The following is an 18,361-nucleotide window of genomic DNA, read 5'->3' as shown; positions in this document are numbered from 1 at the left end:
CAAATATCCAGCAGGAATGCAGGCTGATTCTGAAGTTGGCTTTACAATCATCACTTCTTCAAATGTTGTAATTTCAAAATGTGATGTGTCTCCTTACAGCTGTGTTTTGAAAGGAGAAACACAAGTCTTTAATTTAACAAAATAGAAACAAATACAAAAAAAAAAATACAGCAAGCCAATGGCTCCCCCTTATGGAAAAATAAATAAACAACAGTCTAGTCAAGATCATCTGTAGTGAAACATATTCTTTAACATATTTCATAAAGTGGTTGATATATTCACATCATATACAGTAGGACTACTGAATATTCTACAAACTATAGACTGTATAAGTTCACACCCTCTTAGTTATTTGGAGTGGCGTATAAATAAATTTTTCAATTTTTCAAATGCTACTAAGTTTAGTGAAAAGTTAGCACCTGTTTTCTTGGTGTTATGTTATTATTATTAGTGGTTTTGAGAGCTGATTTGCCACGAGCTACTGTGGGAGCTACATATACTAAAGCTGGGAGAGAATTCCAGAGAGTCTCGGCCATGACGCTAAACGAGCGTTCTCCGAGTGTGGTGCACTTTTGCTTGAGTATAACAAGCAAGCCAGAATCAGAGGACCTCAGCTTGCATGCAGGGACATAGCAGGTCAGCAGGTTGGAGAGATACTCTGGACTTGTGTGATGAAGGACCTTGTAGCAAGCAGGATCATTTTGAAACTTTGAACTTTACAGGTAGCCAGTGCAGCTGGGCAAGACAGGGGGTAATGTGATCATGTTTTTTACATCTGGTAAGGATCCCAGCAGCGGCATTTTGAACCAGCTGCAATCGGTTTATGGCACGTTACGAAAGACCACCATAAAGAGAGTTGCAGTAGTCCAGCCGAGGAGATGAATGCATGACAGAGTATCTCTGCATCCGGGAGAGAAAAGTAGGGACAGACCTTTGAGATGTTTCAGAGGTGGTAGAAGGAGGATTTGACTAGAGAGGAGATTTGGGCATCAGAGGAGAGGTTACTTTCCAGAAGTACACCAAAGCTTCGTACAGTGGGGGAAGGCAGCAGCAGACAGTTTCCAAGGAAGCAATATTGAGCTTCTTGAGTTCAGTTTTTGATCCTATTAGAAGAAGTTCAGATTTGTTTGTGTTGAGCTGAAGAAAACCTGGATGGCCTGGATGCAAGCTGAGAGCTGGACTATGGCAGAGGGACATCCAGTTTAGTTTTAGGTAGAGTTCTGTGTCATCTGCAAAAGAGTGAAACATAAGGCTATGTTGGCGGATGAGGTAACCCAAAGGTAGATGTTGAAGAAAACAGGCTCAAGAACAGACCCTTGAGGGACACCGCAAGTGAGCGGGTTTGTGTCACCACTGCTTCTATCATAGAAAACAAAGTGTATGCATCCAGATAGGTAAGAAGACAGCTAGGAGAGACAGGTTCCAGAGATTCCAGCATACTTCTGAAGAAGGTCAAGAAGAAAGTTATGATCTACGGTATCAAAAGCAGGAGTTAGGTCAAGGAGGATAAGGACAGAGAGAGCAGCAGCATCAACATTAAGAAGAAGATCATTTACAATCTGGAGCAGAGCAGTTTCAGTATTGTGATACAACCGGAATCCAGTCTGCAGAGATTCAAGCAGATTGTTATCTGTGAGATGTTTCATCAGCTGGCTGGCTACAGCCCTTTTTGGAGAGAAAAGGAAGATTGGATATGGGGTGGAAGTTAGATAAGACAGCCGGGTCAAGGGAGGGTTTTTTGAGCGCTAGCATTACTCAGGCAGTCTTGAGGGCACCAGGAACCAGGCCTGAAACCAGCGACAGGTTGAGAGTGTGCGTAATGGAAGGAGCAAGGTCAGAAGCACAGAGACGGAAAAGATTTGTTGGCCAGGGGTCCAAGGGGCACGTGGCAGTAGTTGATTTCAACAATAGGCTGGAGACATCAGTAATGGAGAGAGGACAGAAGGAAGAGGGAGCAGGAGGGGAGTCAAGGTGGTCAAGTACTATACTGAGTTTGTGGCAGGAGAGTATAGAATCAATGGTGTCGATTTTGTTCCACTAGAAAGAGGAAAAATGATGGCAGGTAAGAGAGGAGGATGAACGGGAGATGGATTTATCGATGTCTGGATGCAGATTTGATCAATGGTTTTGAAGAGAATATTTGGTTTACCATGGCCCCTGGATATGATTTCAGCCTTGTGATTTTATCTATCCATCTAAAACTAATACTAATAGCATATTCTACTTATATAAGACAGCTATTTTTCAGATAAAGACTATCTGCTTACCCTTTTCTTTTGAGGAGTAATTCATTCAAAGCGGTTAGTTGATGCCAAGTAGGTGAAGATTTTTCAGAAGAGTCTCAATTCAGGATTTGCAAATGCTGGGTTCAGCAAATCACAAGCTCTGGTTGAGATCAAAGATTGAGAAAGATTTGATATAATTTGACTATAGGTATTTAGTTAAAAGTGCCCTCCTACCAACCACTTTTTGAAAGCTAAAAACTAACAATAAATGTAACAGATATAAGCAAGGTGTAAAATCACTGGATTAAATGTACCTAGATACCTAGCAATGAGCACAATGTCACAGAGCTGGTTAAGATCCTTAGGCCTGGCAAGGTGTGGAAAATATATAAAGTAAACACTGGTGTGGAGCCATCTTAATGCTTTTCACATAATATTGACTCTCTTTCGTGTCTTCAAATCTCCACACATCAGCATTTTAGTTACAATCAGTAGGTATTTACAGCACCAAATTAGACAGAGAGCCTGTATGTACACCAGTATTTAGTTTGTATATTTTCCACACCTTGCCAGGCCTAAGGATCATAACCTGCTCTGTGACAATATTCTGTCAAAAGTAATAGCTGCCAGGCAAGCTGCATGTAAAATACACTTAACGAAATAACAAGATATTAAGTCTAAATAACGAGATAGTAAGTCAAAAGAACGAGATACTAAATCAAAATAATGAGATAGCATGTCAACCTTATAATGGAAATTTAAAATGTATCTTGTTTTTTGTTTTGATTTTTTTTGGTGGCGGAAATGGGCTTCCAAAGTTTGCAGACCATTTTTAAAGGTATTTACGTACTGATCTAGTGTTACCTTTATTATTCTCCATAATATGAGAATTCTGGAAGATAAAAGTCTTAGTTAGATCTTGATAAACAGCTCATGTTGTCTCATGGTATCTCACAGGAAGTTACAAACTGATTTGTTTTCTTAACGCCTTTATTGAGTAGAATGATGAGTGGTAAAGAGATGTATACCCCATTTGTTTTATAAATCTGCCAGATTTCTTAAAAAAACAAAACAGACTAATGTAACGATGATATCACATCACGTATGATGCCATATTTTTTAATAGGCAGGATTGTTTTTTGCATTTAAGCGAGACAACATGTTTGGTACAGTGGTAAAAAAACAAGTTAATTCCCACCTCTCTTCTTTTTTACACATGAAATGCAAGCTTGAATCTCATACTCTCACATTCCAGCTTTACAAAAATTGCCTCATTCTACTGTTGAAATCAACTGAAAGATTTAGTTCTAAAGGGAGTTGATTTACCAAAAAACCCCAGCATGTTCTAAATGTAGGCTACTACACGTTCACACAGCACTCCACTGAGATGAAATCGTTATGCCGGGCTACCTACACTGTTTGCAAGAGAATATACCGTGATACTTACCTGACAGTGTGCCACGCAGAAATATTCCACAATTTCAAATGGAATAAGTCTGTATTATTATTCTTCTATTGGATATCACTTTTTTTAATGATCCTTTTGTCCTAAAATGGTAGTCATTGGTTCTAAATCTAGCCTAATGCTAACAAGTGACCATTCAAATACCCAGAATCTCCCTTCCTCTTCATACCTAGTTACACTGACTTTATTTACCTTTCCTTCTTGACACTCAAGAAGGGTGGCATGGTTGCAGTATCTCATAATCAAGCACCTGGTGTTTTTTTAGTGCCATATTAACTGCCAGAAAGGTGTGAATGAGCCTGCTTAAATAGCATTTTACGTTGTAAATATTTGTGGGGATGTGATGCAAAGGTCTAATATAAAAGCGTTGACAGGCATAACAAATCAGCTGTGGCATTCATTATACAGTTGGTGGAAAAAGATGGTGTCACAACCATTTTGCTATTTTGAATCCTACAAACAGTTGCAGGAAAGTTGTAAAGAAGACACTCAACACTGAGACAAGATTAAAAAAAAAAAAAAGAATCCTGTGGAAAATGATATTCTGTACCTGAGAAATACTAGGATCCGAGTGATCTTCAGTTCCTGTCCTCGTTCAGTTAACCTGACTGAGCAGTGAGTAGGGTACAGGATTGTGGCCCCACCTGGTCTGTAGAAATAGTGTAGGATTGTACAGGCTCAGATCTTCCTTATGAATCTTGATACTGAGATACTGAGTAGCTTACCTGGTAAAAGCACGGCGGTGTGGTGTGAGGGTGCAATACAGTCAGGGAAGTGCAGGTTCGTGTCCTGGCTGTGCGAAGTCGCCGGTCTTCTCTGGAGATTCTGGAGGGAGCATCGCATTGGCTCTGGAGCTCCTGAGGGTTAGGGAGGCAAAACCGTTGGGGGCTGTTTCTCCTCATTATGCTACAGTGGGCCCTACCGGCCAGGTGCCCAGTGAGCTCAGGAGGACACCTGCAGGGCTGGATTTAGCTTGCTGATATCCGCTCTCGAGTTCCTGGGTGTAAAAGAGGAAGCTGGCTTGGTAAATTTTAAATACTTTAAAATTAAAGCTAGTCTTAGGTATACAATGCTCCTCTGCATAATTTCTTTTATTGTTTGTTTTTTAGCAGGCAGCACTGGGATGCTCCAAAGGATGAAGCTGTGCTCCAACTATTTTTATTCTACTTAGTTTTTCTTCAAGTGACAATCGCATATTCTAAATACGCATCTACATTCTGTGCCTCAGCTAAGACGGGCTAAATATTGGCATTAAAACAAAAAATCACAATGCCGTCTAATTGTTTTGGTATTAAAACATAAATTCATGGCACGGTATGTTAACAACATCCTCACACAGTAAAATTGTAACCTAATTTTTGTTGCAGTACGTTCGCGACGTCTTGGGCATAATCCATTGCGGGGGGGTGGGGTTGGGGGGGGGGGGGGGTTTAAAGATAGATTCGAAGCTCTTATACAGCTCACTTGAACAATTACAAAACCTATAAATGAAACGTAAAATGGGCATTATATCATACCAAAGTACACTAAACACAACCATAATGACACTAAACTTTTAAGAAAATAGATCCATTTTGTACCTTTTATTGTGTTTTTATTGAGAGACTAGCATTCTGTATTGACATAATTTTGGGGTCCCATCTATATCCTTAATGAAAATAGTGGTGTGGTACCCTCTAAAATCCTAGCATTATTTGTAAGTCTTCTGTCTAAACCAATATAAACTTGACTGTGCAGTCTTTCATTAAGTCCCATGATTTTTCACAGGATTTAATAAAGGGGACAGTTTTAAAACAAGGTTGAAAACCACTGATGTGGCCTAATAGAATGAATATGGGGGAGGGGGGTGGGGGGGTGATGACAGTACAACCCGCATTGGTCATTTCTTTATTAAAATCACATATCGCATTTTTGGACCCTTCCAAAAAAAAAAGAAATCAAGAGACCTGCCAGCATTTGTATGTCATCCACTTTATGTTCTTGAGACTACCTATTATTCTAATTCCTGCAAGGAAAAACACGGATAAACGAAAACCAGCTTAATTCACAACTACATATACTTCCCTGTCTGTGCCACACAACAATGATATTTTGTGTGTGGTGTGCAATAAGAGTCAGAATAAGAATCCATAGCTTGTCTAACATGATTGTCAGTAAAGGGGGAGGAAGCAGGCAGGTGTGCATGCTTGGTACAAGCAGCAATGAGGATAGCTATGTCCTGAGAACTACTCATCCAATTATACTGAAACCTGGTATGGGCACGTTCTTCCTGTTGGTACCTGTTGGATAAATAATGTTGATCCCGGAACACTGTGTTTGTTTGAAGAGATTAGAAAAAAATAGGCCTCATTGAAAACAAAGTTAGTGAAAATATGAATAAGGGTATTAACTCTTTTACAAAACATGTTTATAGATATAGCAGGTATTTTTTCCAACAATTGTTGTGTCTCTCAAAACAGGAAGTTGATTATGTATGGCTCGCGTCATAGAGGCACTTTCATAATCAAAATGAGGATCCATTTTCAGTGTTATATACTGTACAGACCGCAAGTGAGGCGTCTTTTTGATGCAGCAAAGGGTAAATATAATACATTCAGACAAAAGATTTGAATGGCATAAGGACAGTCCAGGTGCATCATGCAAAGGTAATCTTAAGCAACTCTAAAGAGCAAATTAAGGAAAGTGACACTTTTGTTACTTTTCCAGCTGTAATTCACAGTTATGTGTACATTTTCTTTGACATAACAAGAGTGAGGTTAATAGTATCAGATTCAGATCAGAATTGAAGGATTATCATTTTGATGGCGCCTAGTAGTGAGTTACCCTTATTGCTATGCGCAGGAGACCTTCAGTGGAACCTTCAAGTCATGTAACAACACTAGCAATGAGCATTCCATAATGCATGGGCAGGCACTATTTAACACACAAGGCTGCCACACCCCAGATGCGATATGATTTTTAAATTTGGTGGCAAAAGTCTTTGCAGCGACACGACCAGACACATTAGAAGTGATGTGACAGGTTTGAAAACTGCCAGATCTATACAACTGTTAAAAATTGCTACTGACAAAACTAGACTAGTACATATTTGTCAGCATGGGTGTCTTCTCTGATGGTATTTCAACATATATGGCAATAATTTGTATATATCTGGAATATCCAGTTCCTTCGCAAAGGACTCCCATATATTATCTTTCTTCTCTGTATCTTTGTAATTGTGATGATCTTTGTCATAAAGCTCTGTGTATTTCTCCACAGCAAGTATGATTTATTTTTTTTTGCCGTTATTTTGGAAATTGCTAATCCAAATTTGATTCAAAACTAGAAAATATAATTCCGTATAACTTTTTGCCAAAACAAATTACATAAATATGAAGTTTATATACATGTATTCAGTGTTAGATGGCACAGTGAGTAATACACTATGCTTTGCCACAGGAGATTATTTGTTTTTGTTCATGAAAACACCAATGTCTTAGTTTTTTAAAACTATTCCAACACTGGAATGCTGCAATGTATTTTTAGATTTAAAATTGTTATAGATTACCCCTGACAACTTTGCACTTAACATATAACTCAATGTCTCCATCCACAAAGCCTTAACCCATGAATTATTTAAAGATGCTATTTATGCTCGATTATATCAAGGCTGACATGTATGAAACTGTTGGAGACAGTTTCTTGAGCAACAGTCTAGAAATCTGTCATAAATGCAGAACTTTATTAAAATAATTTAAAAAAAAAAGACTTTTGAATAAATGTTTTGGTTAGATATATATTTTTTAATTGGGTTCTATTTTTAATTCATTTTGTTGTAAGTAAGCATTGTGGCAAATCTAAACACATCCACCCTTTAATTTTTATTTTTTCCACAGGATTGATTTATTGTCTTCCTTATTAACAGCACTAAATATACTTCAAGACACATGCTGTATATTTGTACTATATATGGGGGGGCACTGGAAAGACAAAACAGACTGCGTTTGATCGTTAAAAATACAACTGTTTTTTCAAGGCCTTGAAATGTGCCTGTGAAATGAAACACTGGGATCTATTTCCCACTGTACGAAACGATAAGGCATGACTATCACAATTTAGTGAGATCAAAAAATTATGTACTATAGATCCCAGTTTTTGTAATTATACCTGTTTCATATTTTCATTGTATACTACAGTGGGGTATTTGTCTTTTTATTATGCTCCAAATCCCTATTGTCTCTCTCTGTCCCACCCTCGCCCTGTACCCAATCCTGTTTCCATTCCTTTTTCCTTCTTGCTCTCCTTCACTGGAATAAACTCCCACTTGCCATAAAAGTCACCTACACTACGTAGTTTCTGTTCCTCCCTCAAAACCCATCTCTTCTCCCTAGCTCATTCTATTGATACTCCTGGTCCTTGACTGCCTGTTATGACCCTCCCTGCCCCCGACCCTGACCTAGCCTCTGACCCTTTGCTCTCTTAAAGCAACAAATTTGTATCTCACCACCTTAGTCCAATAAATGTACCCTCTTTCTTTACTCATTTTTCTTGATTGTACCATTTTGTTATAATTTTGTAAAGCGCCTTCGTTAAAGGTGCTGTAAAAATGTAATTAAATAAATAAATAAATAATCAGACCGTGTACTGCACGACTGAGGACAGTCATGTAATAAACCACAAGCTCCCCGAAGGGTTTGTTTAAGGCTATCCTGTTTATAAACTGTAACAAGGATATATGGGAAAAATATGCTTAACATTTGATATCAACGCAGTGTAATTCGGAACAGTATGATTTGACCTGTCATTGGATTTGAATGAATGCAAGATTGATTCCAAAATGAGAAAAATATTCATTCAGGACCACCGAATATGAAAGACTTTATTACATGCTAGATATCGCAATTCTTACTGTATTGTATAATACAAGTTCATTTAACGACTGTACACCCTCAATTATAAACTATGCTATGAAGTGTTGTGGGATGTATTTTAAAGGGTTATTCTAAGAAACAAAACCTACATAAATGTTTTTTTTTTTTTTTTTATGTCAAAACCCCCACTCATATTAGACCTGGTGTTTGTCTTTAAAAGCCACTGTTTATTATATCATGAAAATGTATTTGCATACAGTACATATGTAAATACAAAGCATTTCTGGTAGAACGCTACCTTAGTATGTCACAAGGTATTTCACTGTAGAACATGTGGTTGCAGTACTTGCTACATCCTTTCTGAACATTGTTAAAACTCCTTTTTGTGTGTGCATACAATAAACTATCACGGCTTTGAGATATTCGCTTCTGTATATGATTTTGTAAGTAAAGTTGTAAGAAAAATCTACCTTTTCGTACCAGTATTTTTACAAAGCTGCTGCCATACCCTCAAGGCCTCATATCTCAGTTGAACATAAATTAAACAAAACTTACCTTTTTCTACATCCACAATGAAACTAGACAATAACAAGAAAAATAACCAGCAGATTATTCATTTTTATTAAAAGTAGGTTTTAATGTTTTTAATAAAAGGTATTCAAAGTTATAGTTGGCTGAGGTTTTCAATTGAAAACTAACAGTGAAAACTGCACTGTGTACTTGTTAAATAACTATCAATTTAATATTTAATTAAATGAACACATTTTTTATATTAATACATAAATGTGCCACAAAAAATTACTTAATTGATTTACAATTAACTTTTTATTGATTGTTCTGACAAAATTGTGCAAGTCCTAATGATTCCAAAGGTCTATTTTACATTCCTGAATTTGAATTGAAAACTGAGTATCAAATGTAATCACACAAATTACACTTCACTTCTGTAGCCAGAACCAGAATATGTGCAAGAAATTACAGTTGGCTACTATAGTGCCATTGACAGACAGTGGAACTATAGGAAAAGTAAAGTATTTGCCTGTGCCATCCTTTATGTTGGGTTTAGTTTACTAACAGATGCAAAACATCTGCTTAAATTATTATAAGTAAGGGAAAGTTAATTTTCAGGGTTGCAAACCTGTTAGACAGTATTTGATACAGATGGACATTCTTACACGTATATAATAATATAATAATAATAATAATAATAATAATAATAATAATAATAATATAATAAATATAATAATAATAATAATAACTTATGTTTGTCTTTTACTGTGATTGGATTTTTAAAATCCCTTTTGACAATAATTCGGCAATTAAATTCCCTCCGCTATCACTTGCATTAGAATTTGTAAACAATGTTTTTTTTTTTTTTTTTTTTTTTTAAATGCTTATATTAAACTATTTATAAAAGGTATAAAAAGCTGCTTATACTGATTTTTCAAATACACTAACGATTTTAAATCAAAACATCTTTGTTAAAAACGTTTTTGTATATAAAACGACAGTGAGGATGCTCCTTTTTTCGTGATGTTAAATGTCATTTAATTGCCATTCAGTGCCGTCCATCAGCAGACATTTTGCCTTCGACACGCAGCAACACGTTAGACAGCATGTCCTGATACAAACTGAGGCAGATCCACCCAGGTAAATACACCAGTGTTACGAGCCCCTTAAAATTCAAAGGATAGTGCGAGTAGTCCCATGAACAAGCATTGTACTGTCGAAGACTCAATCCCCAGGAAAACTCCCAAGTGTAAATAAATAGTATGTAGATTGGAAGCCTTTTCCAGGCTCCCCAGCCTCTTCTGTAATAAAGATACAGATACAGCTTTTCCACTACGAAACTGCAGCTTCCGTACATTAAAAAGGACCATAGAGAGGTGTGTCCAGTCAAGGTTTGGTCTGAATTTTCAATAAGATTGAAAAATGAAGTGAAAAGGACTTCATCTAAAAAACCATGCATGCCAAAGAACAAGAATCGAATACTGTCAGGAAGTCGATGAGAAGACCTTTCTATCAGTGCAGTCGGCGTGCCATTCTTTGAGCAATGGTACTGCAGGCGTAAGAATCTCTTGAGAAACACTTGAGAGTAGTACAGTGCTACGAGGTACAGAACAGCAATATTGACTACAGACAAACATTTGGCGTCGTTTGTGCTGACAATCGTCTTCCCCACTAAAAGCTGTATTCCTACATATATCAAAGGATACAAGATCAAATTAAAAACAACGGGGCACCCTTGGAAGCTCTTCTTCTGCAAATATATTTTCTCCAGCGCAAAATGGGTAACTGAATGGGCAATGCAAAGGTAAGGAGAGGAGAACCCCAGCAGCTTCAAATCAGTGATGTATACAAATCTCTGCAGGGACGAAATGATGATGTCCAACGTAATCCCGTGCATTCCATAGACATATAGGCGCATCCAGATTGGAAGCGCTTGAAATGGTTTACTTGCATTTTCAGGAATGGACAGATCCTTTAGCCGGGGCCTCTTTGACACATTTTGACTGGCACGTTCTGCTGAACAGATCCGCTGACTCTCACGCCGTCTGCTAGTCATGATCGCTCTCATTTCAAGCTTTCCCCCTCCAGTGAGCAGTTTAGATTTGTGATAGCCTTTGTTTACTCGGCATAGTGTGTTTCCTGATATACAGCAGTATCGGGAATAAGTAGTTGGTTGCTGTTTTATGAACTGCAGCACCTGACAGCGCCACTAATGTGCATTTTGTACACTAGCGAGATACGTAACGTCTAGGTAAATGTAGGACGTCCTCGGTATGACGTCCTTTAACTCTTCCGTGCTCCAAAGTAAAAAAAAAAAAAAAAATGCAGTAATTATGCTGAATTTACAGTTTGACTGCCATGTTGTCATACACGTGTTTTGAGTCAAGGTTAAACAGATGTTTAGAAACAATACTATTCAAGTATATGCTTGAAATATGATTTATTGTAACGGGCTTTGGGTCCAAAATAGGTGGATGTGTGTCTGTGGGTGTGTGTGTCTTGCTTCTTTTTGGGAAACATTCGTTTGATATTAGTTTTAAATTGTTTAGTGATTTAACTTTTGGGTTTAATATATAAGGTTCTGACTCCTTGCTTCATTGTGTGTGCGTGTGCGTGTGGTGTGAAGCTACTCGACCATTGCCCAATGTTAACTGTGTGCCAGAAATGTTAAACTATTTTTCTTTAGGCGTAATTCCGGAAGTAGCATGTGGATTTTATTTATTTATTCTTCACGATGAACTTCACAACAGAGTGTGCAGATGAGATTCAAAACCACCGTTGTAGTGTTGTTTTCACTTACATGTTAGAATGTGATACGCAACGCACTGCGCTTCCTAGCCCATGCCTAAACAACTTCCGCTAAGAAAGCAGGGAAAAGCCCATTCAAAATCTGGTAGTTATGCTGTTTTTGATCTTTTACATCGTTTTTAATTTTTCTTATAATATTTTTCCACCACTAAGAAAACAGTATGCACATATTTATCAAATGCAATGCTACACTGGTTGTCTGTTTCCAATTTACGTTTGCAAGTAAAAGTTGGTTAGAAAGTGCTTAGGATATATTCAACTCTCCGGAGCATTCAAAGTATCCAGCATTGTTTGCATATGCAAACTTTATAAAGGAGTCAATGCAAATGTGGCCAGTGAGTGTATATACAGGCATTGGACAAATAAATAGAATCACCTGTGCTCTGTAGCTCATCCTTTTGTGCAAACTAAATGGTTATGCAAATCCCTGACATGCATGCTGTAATATACAAAAGCAGCATTTCCTTGTTGCATGTTAATTTTGCTCCACAGACGGAAAGACAGCATATCATACAGACTTTTATAAGTCAACTAGTATGTGTTTCCACAGATATATCACTAACTAGAGCCGATCTGCTATATAAATGCTCTACTTTATTACAGATGAAAACATTTTGTTGTCTGTCTCACTCTACACCTGGGGGTGATGTAAGGATGCGTGGAAAATGATTTGCGGGTGAAAATATTATATTTGGATTTTGCTTTGCACTTAGGGAATTGCTGACCCTCCAAAAACTTTACACTTCTTCTTACAAGGTGCAAACCATTGTAGAAGTGAGTAACTAAGAGCTGTATAAAAGCACACAACTGCAGAAACCTGTCATTGGCTTCAGGGTGGCTGCTGTGGTACACTTCCTGATGCAGCAACACTTGGCTCTAGTTGTTGAGGAGAGGCAGGAACACGTTTCGAGGAGAAGGGCAAGACGAAGAAGACCCTGCATATTCAATCCCAGGGTCACTTTGTTTGGGATGTCAGAGGATGGGGTGCTAGAGTGTTATAGTCTCACTCTGCAGGTCATCCTAGATCTAATAGCTGAATTGATGGATGCGCTAGACCCCAGCGTCAATCTAGGGGCTGCTATCCCTGCACATATGAACATGCTGTGCTCTCTGCACTGCTTAGCCTCTGGTTCCTTTCAGACCACAGTTGCAATGCCAGGAGGGATAGCCCAATCCACCTTTTCCAGAGTGCTAGGCACATTTCTGGATGTCATACTTAAAAGGGGAGGCCAATACATATAATTTCCTAAGGATACTACAGAGGTCTCACTAGCTTTTCTGTTCATGCGTTTCTGAAACACACATGCCCAAAAGTTTGCGTCCCATCCATCAGATACTAAACTATCTTTAACACAAAGGCTAAACTCCAGGGATGTGCATTTTGGTACATTTTTATGTACAACTGACTTGCTATCACATGCTATTCATTTTTATGCTTAAAAAGTCAGTCAGGACATCCCTATTAATCTAGTGGGGAAAATAACAAAAGCACAACATTACATTAGGCGACAACAAAAATGAAATGCGAGTTAAAAGTAGGATCAGGGATGAACAATTCATATAATTTGTCAACTCTGTATGAAATAAAATTAAATACAAAGAAAATATGTCAGAGGAAGAGCAGCAAAGTTCTCTTGGAACACAGTAAAAAAAAGTTTTCTGAGGAGGCGCTTAGTCCGTTAACGCAACTGTTTGCATTGTAGACACAAAATAAAACCATTGGATGGAAAAATATATTTTGTCTTACGTTCTTTATCCCTGCCTCAAGTCAAGACATAATCTTGTAGTTTGATGGAACCCATGTACGGCGTCCAGCTCTGTTAAAGCGATTGTTTTGTGTGTCTTAAGCTGAATCAGTCTCGGAGGGTTCACTACTGCACTTATTTACAAGTTCACAAGTTCACTTTCTTGTGCTGTTGTCACATCCTTGCCACCTGAGGATTCTTGACACGCTGTACTGGTCTCAGTTTCAATCAGTCTAGTTTCTGCTTCCTTGTTTGCATACTGGAATGTCCTGTCCAGTTTCAAATGTCTCCTGTTTCTCCTGTAACTTTCTCCAGATGGTGTGACAATGCCATAAGACCATGGCTGATCACAGATTCTCACAACTGTGGCAGGCTGTCATCCTTCAGCTGTTTCCGTGCATACTCTCTCTCTCCCTCCCTGAGAAAAGAAAACGACAACGCATTTCTGTCATAGAACCTTTTTGTTGCATCTATAGTCTTTTGAGATAGTTATGCACATTCTGAGGTATTGCAGGTTTCAATGCTGCCTTACTTGTTGGTAGTGTTGACTACACGGCCCTTTAGTAATTGTGCAGGAAAGTATTTCAGCCCAGTAAGTGGCATGTTTCTGGCATGCCAGGTGAGCATCAGTCTTAGTCTGCACAGAAATTATGAACAATCTTTTAACAGTTTGTATGGTTCTTTTAGCCATGCCGTTTGATTGCGGGTAACCTGAACTAGAATGAGTTACTTTCAATTCCCAGCTTCTGGCTCTAGGGTTGCCAACTTTCTGGTTTTCGATTTGGTACAGCAGAAGTCCAGTTCTTGCGAATATTGCTTATTCACTGTTCATTGCTGTTTGGGTATTTCCATTCTCGCTGAGCCAGTCCTTTCACCACTCCACTGTGTAAACGTTTCTTTTTTTTTTTTTTTTTTTAGCGGTCCGTTAAGTTCGAGAACTACACTGAAATATATTCTGCATTATTATTCCATTCACTGCTTAGCGGGATACGATTACTGAGCATCTATTATTTAAAAATATCCCTCCATGTATAGAGTGTCTCTGAGTGGACTTGGACAGATGACTGCTTCTTTCTATCAGGCTGCCCCTTGTTGTGCATTTCTTTAACATCTGCATGTCACAGTCTGTGCTAGGGACTTGTTTTAGCTGGTGTAGTATATCTCAACCTATTGCCTAATGTAAAGCTACTGCATATATGACCTTCTCACTACTGAGATCAAAGTCTTCCTCAGCTGAGATATCAGGTAGTGCCCTGGACAACATATCGCTATTAACATGTCCTTTCCTGGGGTGTACACTATCTGTATATCATATTTCTGAATTTGAAGTAGCATTCTTTGTAGCTTTGCCTAGAGCTGCTTCATTCAGAATGTATTGAGCTAGGTCTCGCATCATTCCTAACAGTCTTTGTAAAGCTTTTTAGTCACGGGGTGGTGGCATCTGTGTGATCGCTTCTACCTTAGTCATCAGGCTTAACCCCGTCTGCAGCTATGATGTGTCCCTTGTACTTTACCTCACTCACTACTGGATCTTGTCTTTGTTGAATTTCACATTGAGCTGCATGGCTCTGTTTCAGAATGCTGTCATGCTCCTCTTTTGTCCCTGCAGCTATTATCATGTCATCTGCATCACAAAAACTCCATTAATGTCTCCAAAATGCTCTGAATTCTACTGTTGGAACACTTCACTGGCTGACTTCACTCCAAATGGTAGTCTATGAAATGTGTTCCTTCCCGAAGGGGTATAAAATGTACACAATTCAGCAGATTCTTTATCTAGTTTAATCTGCCAGTACCCATCTTTCTCATCAAGAATAGTGAATTTCCAGCCACTTCACCTAAGCAAAATATTCTCTGTCTCTTTTTTTAGTTTACATGCTTTTACAGATTAAGCACTGAAAACAACTTGCATCCATGTTAGTTTCTGTAGCATTGTGTCAAAAAAGACCCTATTTGAATTATTCTACCAGTGTGTTTATTTGAAGTTATGTTTAGATTATAGGGTGCACCCTGTGTATAAGATACATCCAACGGTTATACTGTACGTGACTGTGCAGTCTTCATCTACATCCCATCTTCGTTTTCTCCTAATAAAGAGCGTCATTAGGTGATGTCTGTTGTATTTATGTTTCTGTACACTTCCAAAGACGACATTAGAAGAACATTAAGCTTTTAAAATGTGATGAGAGAAGTCTAAGTGTTACGTCTAGCGAGGAGGTCATATATAAGTATAATATATATATATATATATATATATATATATATATATATATATATATATATATATTGTACTGTACTGTGCTTTGTGATGCTTTGTATGAAAAGTGCTATATAAATGTAATACATACATAAACAAATAAGTAAATAAATAAACTGGGGCATTAGAAATGTACAGATTGTCCCTTCCTGATACTTTCTCGTAGATTTGCCTTGTACGAGGTAGGAAGGAACATGGTCAGCTGTGTGTAAATGTTTGTATTCTTGTTGCATGGTTAGTTTAATTGGTGAAGAATTAAGATACCAGTATTATAGAGTAGAAAGATCCCAGGACTCAGGACTAGATCATTTAATTACATTTGGCTAATACATAGGTGCTGTGGGAGCATCTTCAAAGATTAGGATGTAATGAATTCCTGTTTGCTTTGGAAACTGTTGAGCAGTGAATTAAATGTACTGCTTCTGAAATTAGTATATGGAATCTTCTGTGGACGCTCCAACAGCTTGGTTTTGAGGCCTTTATAGTGCCATGCACCAGTTAACCTGGTAATGCCCACTGTTGCAACACATACTCTGTTGCATTATTGTGTTTACACAGATTTGCCTGAAATATGTTTTCTTTTTTGTTTGTAACTATGGGTGGCACCTAGTTACACAAATATTGTATTCCAAAGATAAGGAAAATAGGTCAATACTCGGTAGTATTACGAATGCGGGGCGTTGGTTAGGTGTTATATTGCTGCTCAGAAAGGTTAGGAATGGAAAAAAACAGGTTAAAATAAATGGATGAAGGAAAGAATAGAATCACCTGGGGGAGGAATGTGGATTTATACACTAACCTTTTGTCTCTGGTTCTTTTTTATTTTATTTCACAGATTATCTTTTTTATGAGTGTACTTTACTTTAGCTCTTGCCACAAGAAGGAAGAAGTTCTCAGAATCTTTGAAAATGGAAAACTGGGTCTTAAAGTAATTAAAACATGATTGTATTACTCAGATGGGGAGATACATGTTGTAAAATGTGAACAGTTTCTTGATTTTGACAAAAGAAGAAAATCTGTGTATTAAGCCGTCAAGGAAGTTTTCAAGGAAAAGGGGGGATATTAAACTTCTCCCTTACTTGCTAAGCATAGTCTCTCCCAGACAGGCTCAAGCTATACACCCTGTTAGTTCAAACAGCAACAGCAAGCTATAACCTACAATTACCTGCCACCACTGCTTAAGCACGCACTTCTTTGAGACACATATTTCAGAAAAAAAACACCTTTCATTTTTTATGAACTAAATAGACAAAGATAGTAGAGTTATATACAAATAAAAAATAAAAAATATAAATGAGTAGTAAAACTTAAACTGTAAACATGGGCAAAATAAAATAAATATACTTCCCACAGGTTCCTTTTCCAGTCACTGTGCAGAAAAGATAAGAATTCTTATTTGTCATTCTTTGTATGCGTACATTATTGGCACATTAACAGTTTCTAGATGTTGAAAATAATTCTCTTTTTATGTATGATACCTACAAGCATAAAAAATACATTTTGAACACGATTTATTTACCACTGTGCGTAGGGCATTAGTCAAATTGTCCCAGCTGACTAACTGGTCTGGATCAGCTCCTGCAAGATCTAGTTGTCACAAATGGTCACTTTAGTGAATTTGACATGCTAGTGGTCTAAAAGGATGAAACTGTGAATCCATTGCAGAATAATGACACAGATGGGGAAATACGCTGTGGCATAGTAATGATGATTAACTCTAGAATGTTGCTGATGTGACAGGGAGGTTGGACAATTGAAACCTTGAGGTCAGCATTATTCTCCATGGGGTCTGTTTCAATCAGAATAACCTATTCCTAAACCTACTCTTTTGCCAACCTCAGTCCATTCTATCTGGATCATTCTAGCTCAAGTGGACCAAATACTATGGAGGTTTTCTTAATTTGTAATTGAGTGTCAGGTAATTGCAAAGGAAGAACCCATGCCCCACATTGTGAGGATTTCTCTGAAGGTGCTAAACATGGCCATTTGGATACTCTTCCTTGTGTGTGTGTGTGTGTGGTGGTGGGAGGGGGGGGGGGGGGGGGGGGGGGGGGTTGGTCGGGTTATGGTATCCTCATTAATCATTTGTAATTAGCATTTTCAAGCATGTCTCAAGGGTTTTCCAACATTTTTTTTTAACTGACTAACATCATAGGTATAAGAGGTTGAGTAACTTCCACTTAAAGAGTAAGTAGTGGAGTTCTAAAAAATATAGCAAGAGCTGTCTGTACCTCTGTTATGGTTACGAAATGACCCAGAGGAGTAATGAGAAACCGTGAGTATTGTCTGTCTGTTTAACTGTTCTTGTTTGTCATTGTAGACTGCTAAATATCTGGAAACTGGTGCTGTTAAACCAACAGCAAACCTGGACTGCGCTGCCCCACTGTTAAGCATTTGTTTCAACACCACCTGCACCTAATTTTAATGTATAAAAAAAAAAAGACATACTTTTTTTGAGTTTTGCTGCTTTTGAGCTCAGCCAGCAAAATGGTAATGGGAGG

General features: G+C 37.9%; 1 protein-coding gene across 1 annotated transcript; it reads right to left on the bottom strand.

The window, feature by feature from the left end:
• Window positions 1-8,942: 8,942 nt before the first annotated feature.
• Window positions 8,943-11,291, bottom strand: LOC121318319 (transmembrane protein 229A-like). Its single transcript, XM_041254840.1, has one exon. It carries the CDS (start codon window positions 11,116-11,118, stop codon window positions 10,099-10,101), a length of 1,020 nt encoding a protein of 339 aa, XP_041110774.1. The 5' UTR covers window positions 11,119-11,291; the 3' UTR covers window positions 8,943-10,098.
• Between the last annotated feature and the right edge of the window lie 7,070 nt (window positions 11,292-18,361).

This window comes from Polyodon spathula, chromosome 7 (assembly GCF_017654505.1).
Source record: "Polyodon spathula isolate WHYD16114869_AA chromosome 7, ASM1765450v1, whole genome shotgun sequence".
NCBI lineage: Eukaryota > Metazoa > Chordata > Actinopteri > Acipenseriformes > Polyodontidae > Polyodon > Polyodon spathula.
This window is presented reverse-complemented; position numbering and strand designations above follow the sequence as displayed.

Coding starts and splice junctions, on each gene's coding strand:
- LOC121318319 (XM_041254840.1), bottom strand. CDS start 11,118: ATGAGAGCGATCATGACTAGCAGACGGCGTGAGAGTCAGCGGATCTGT.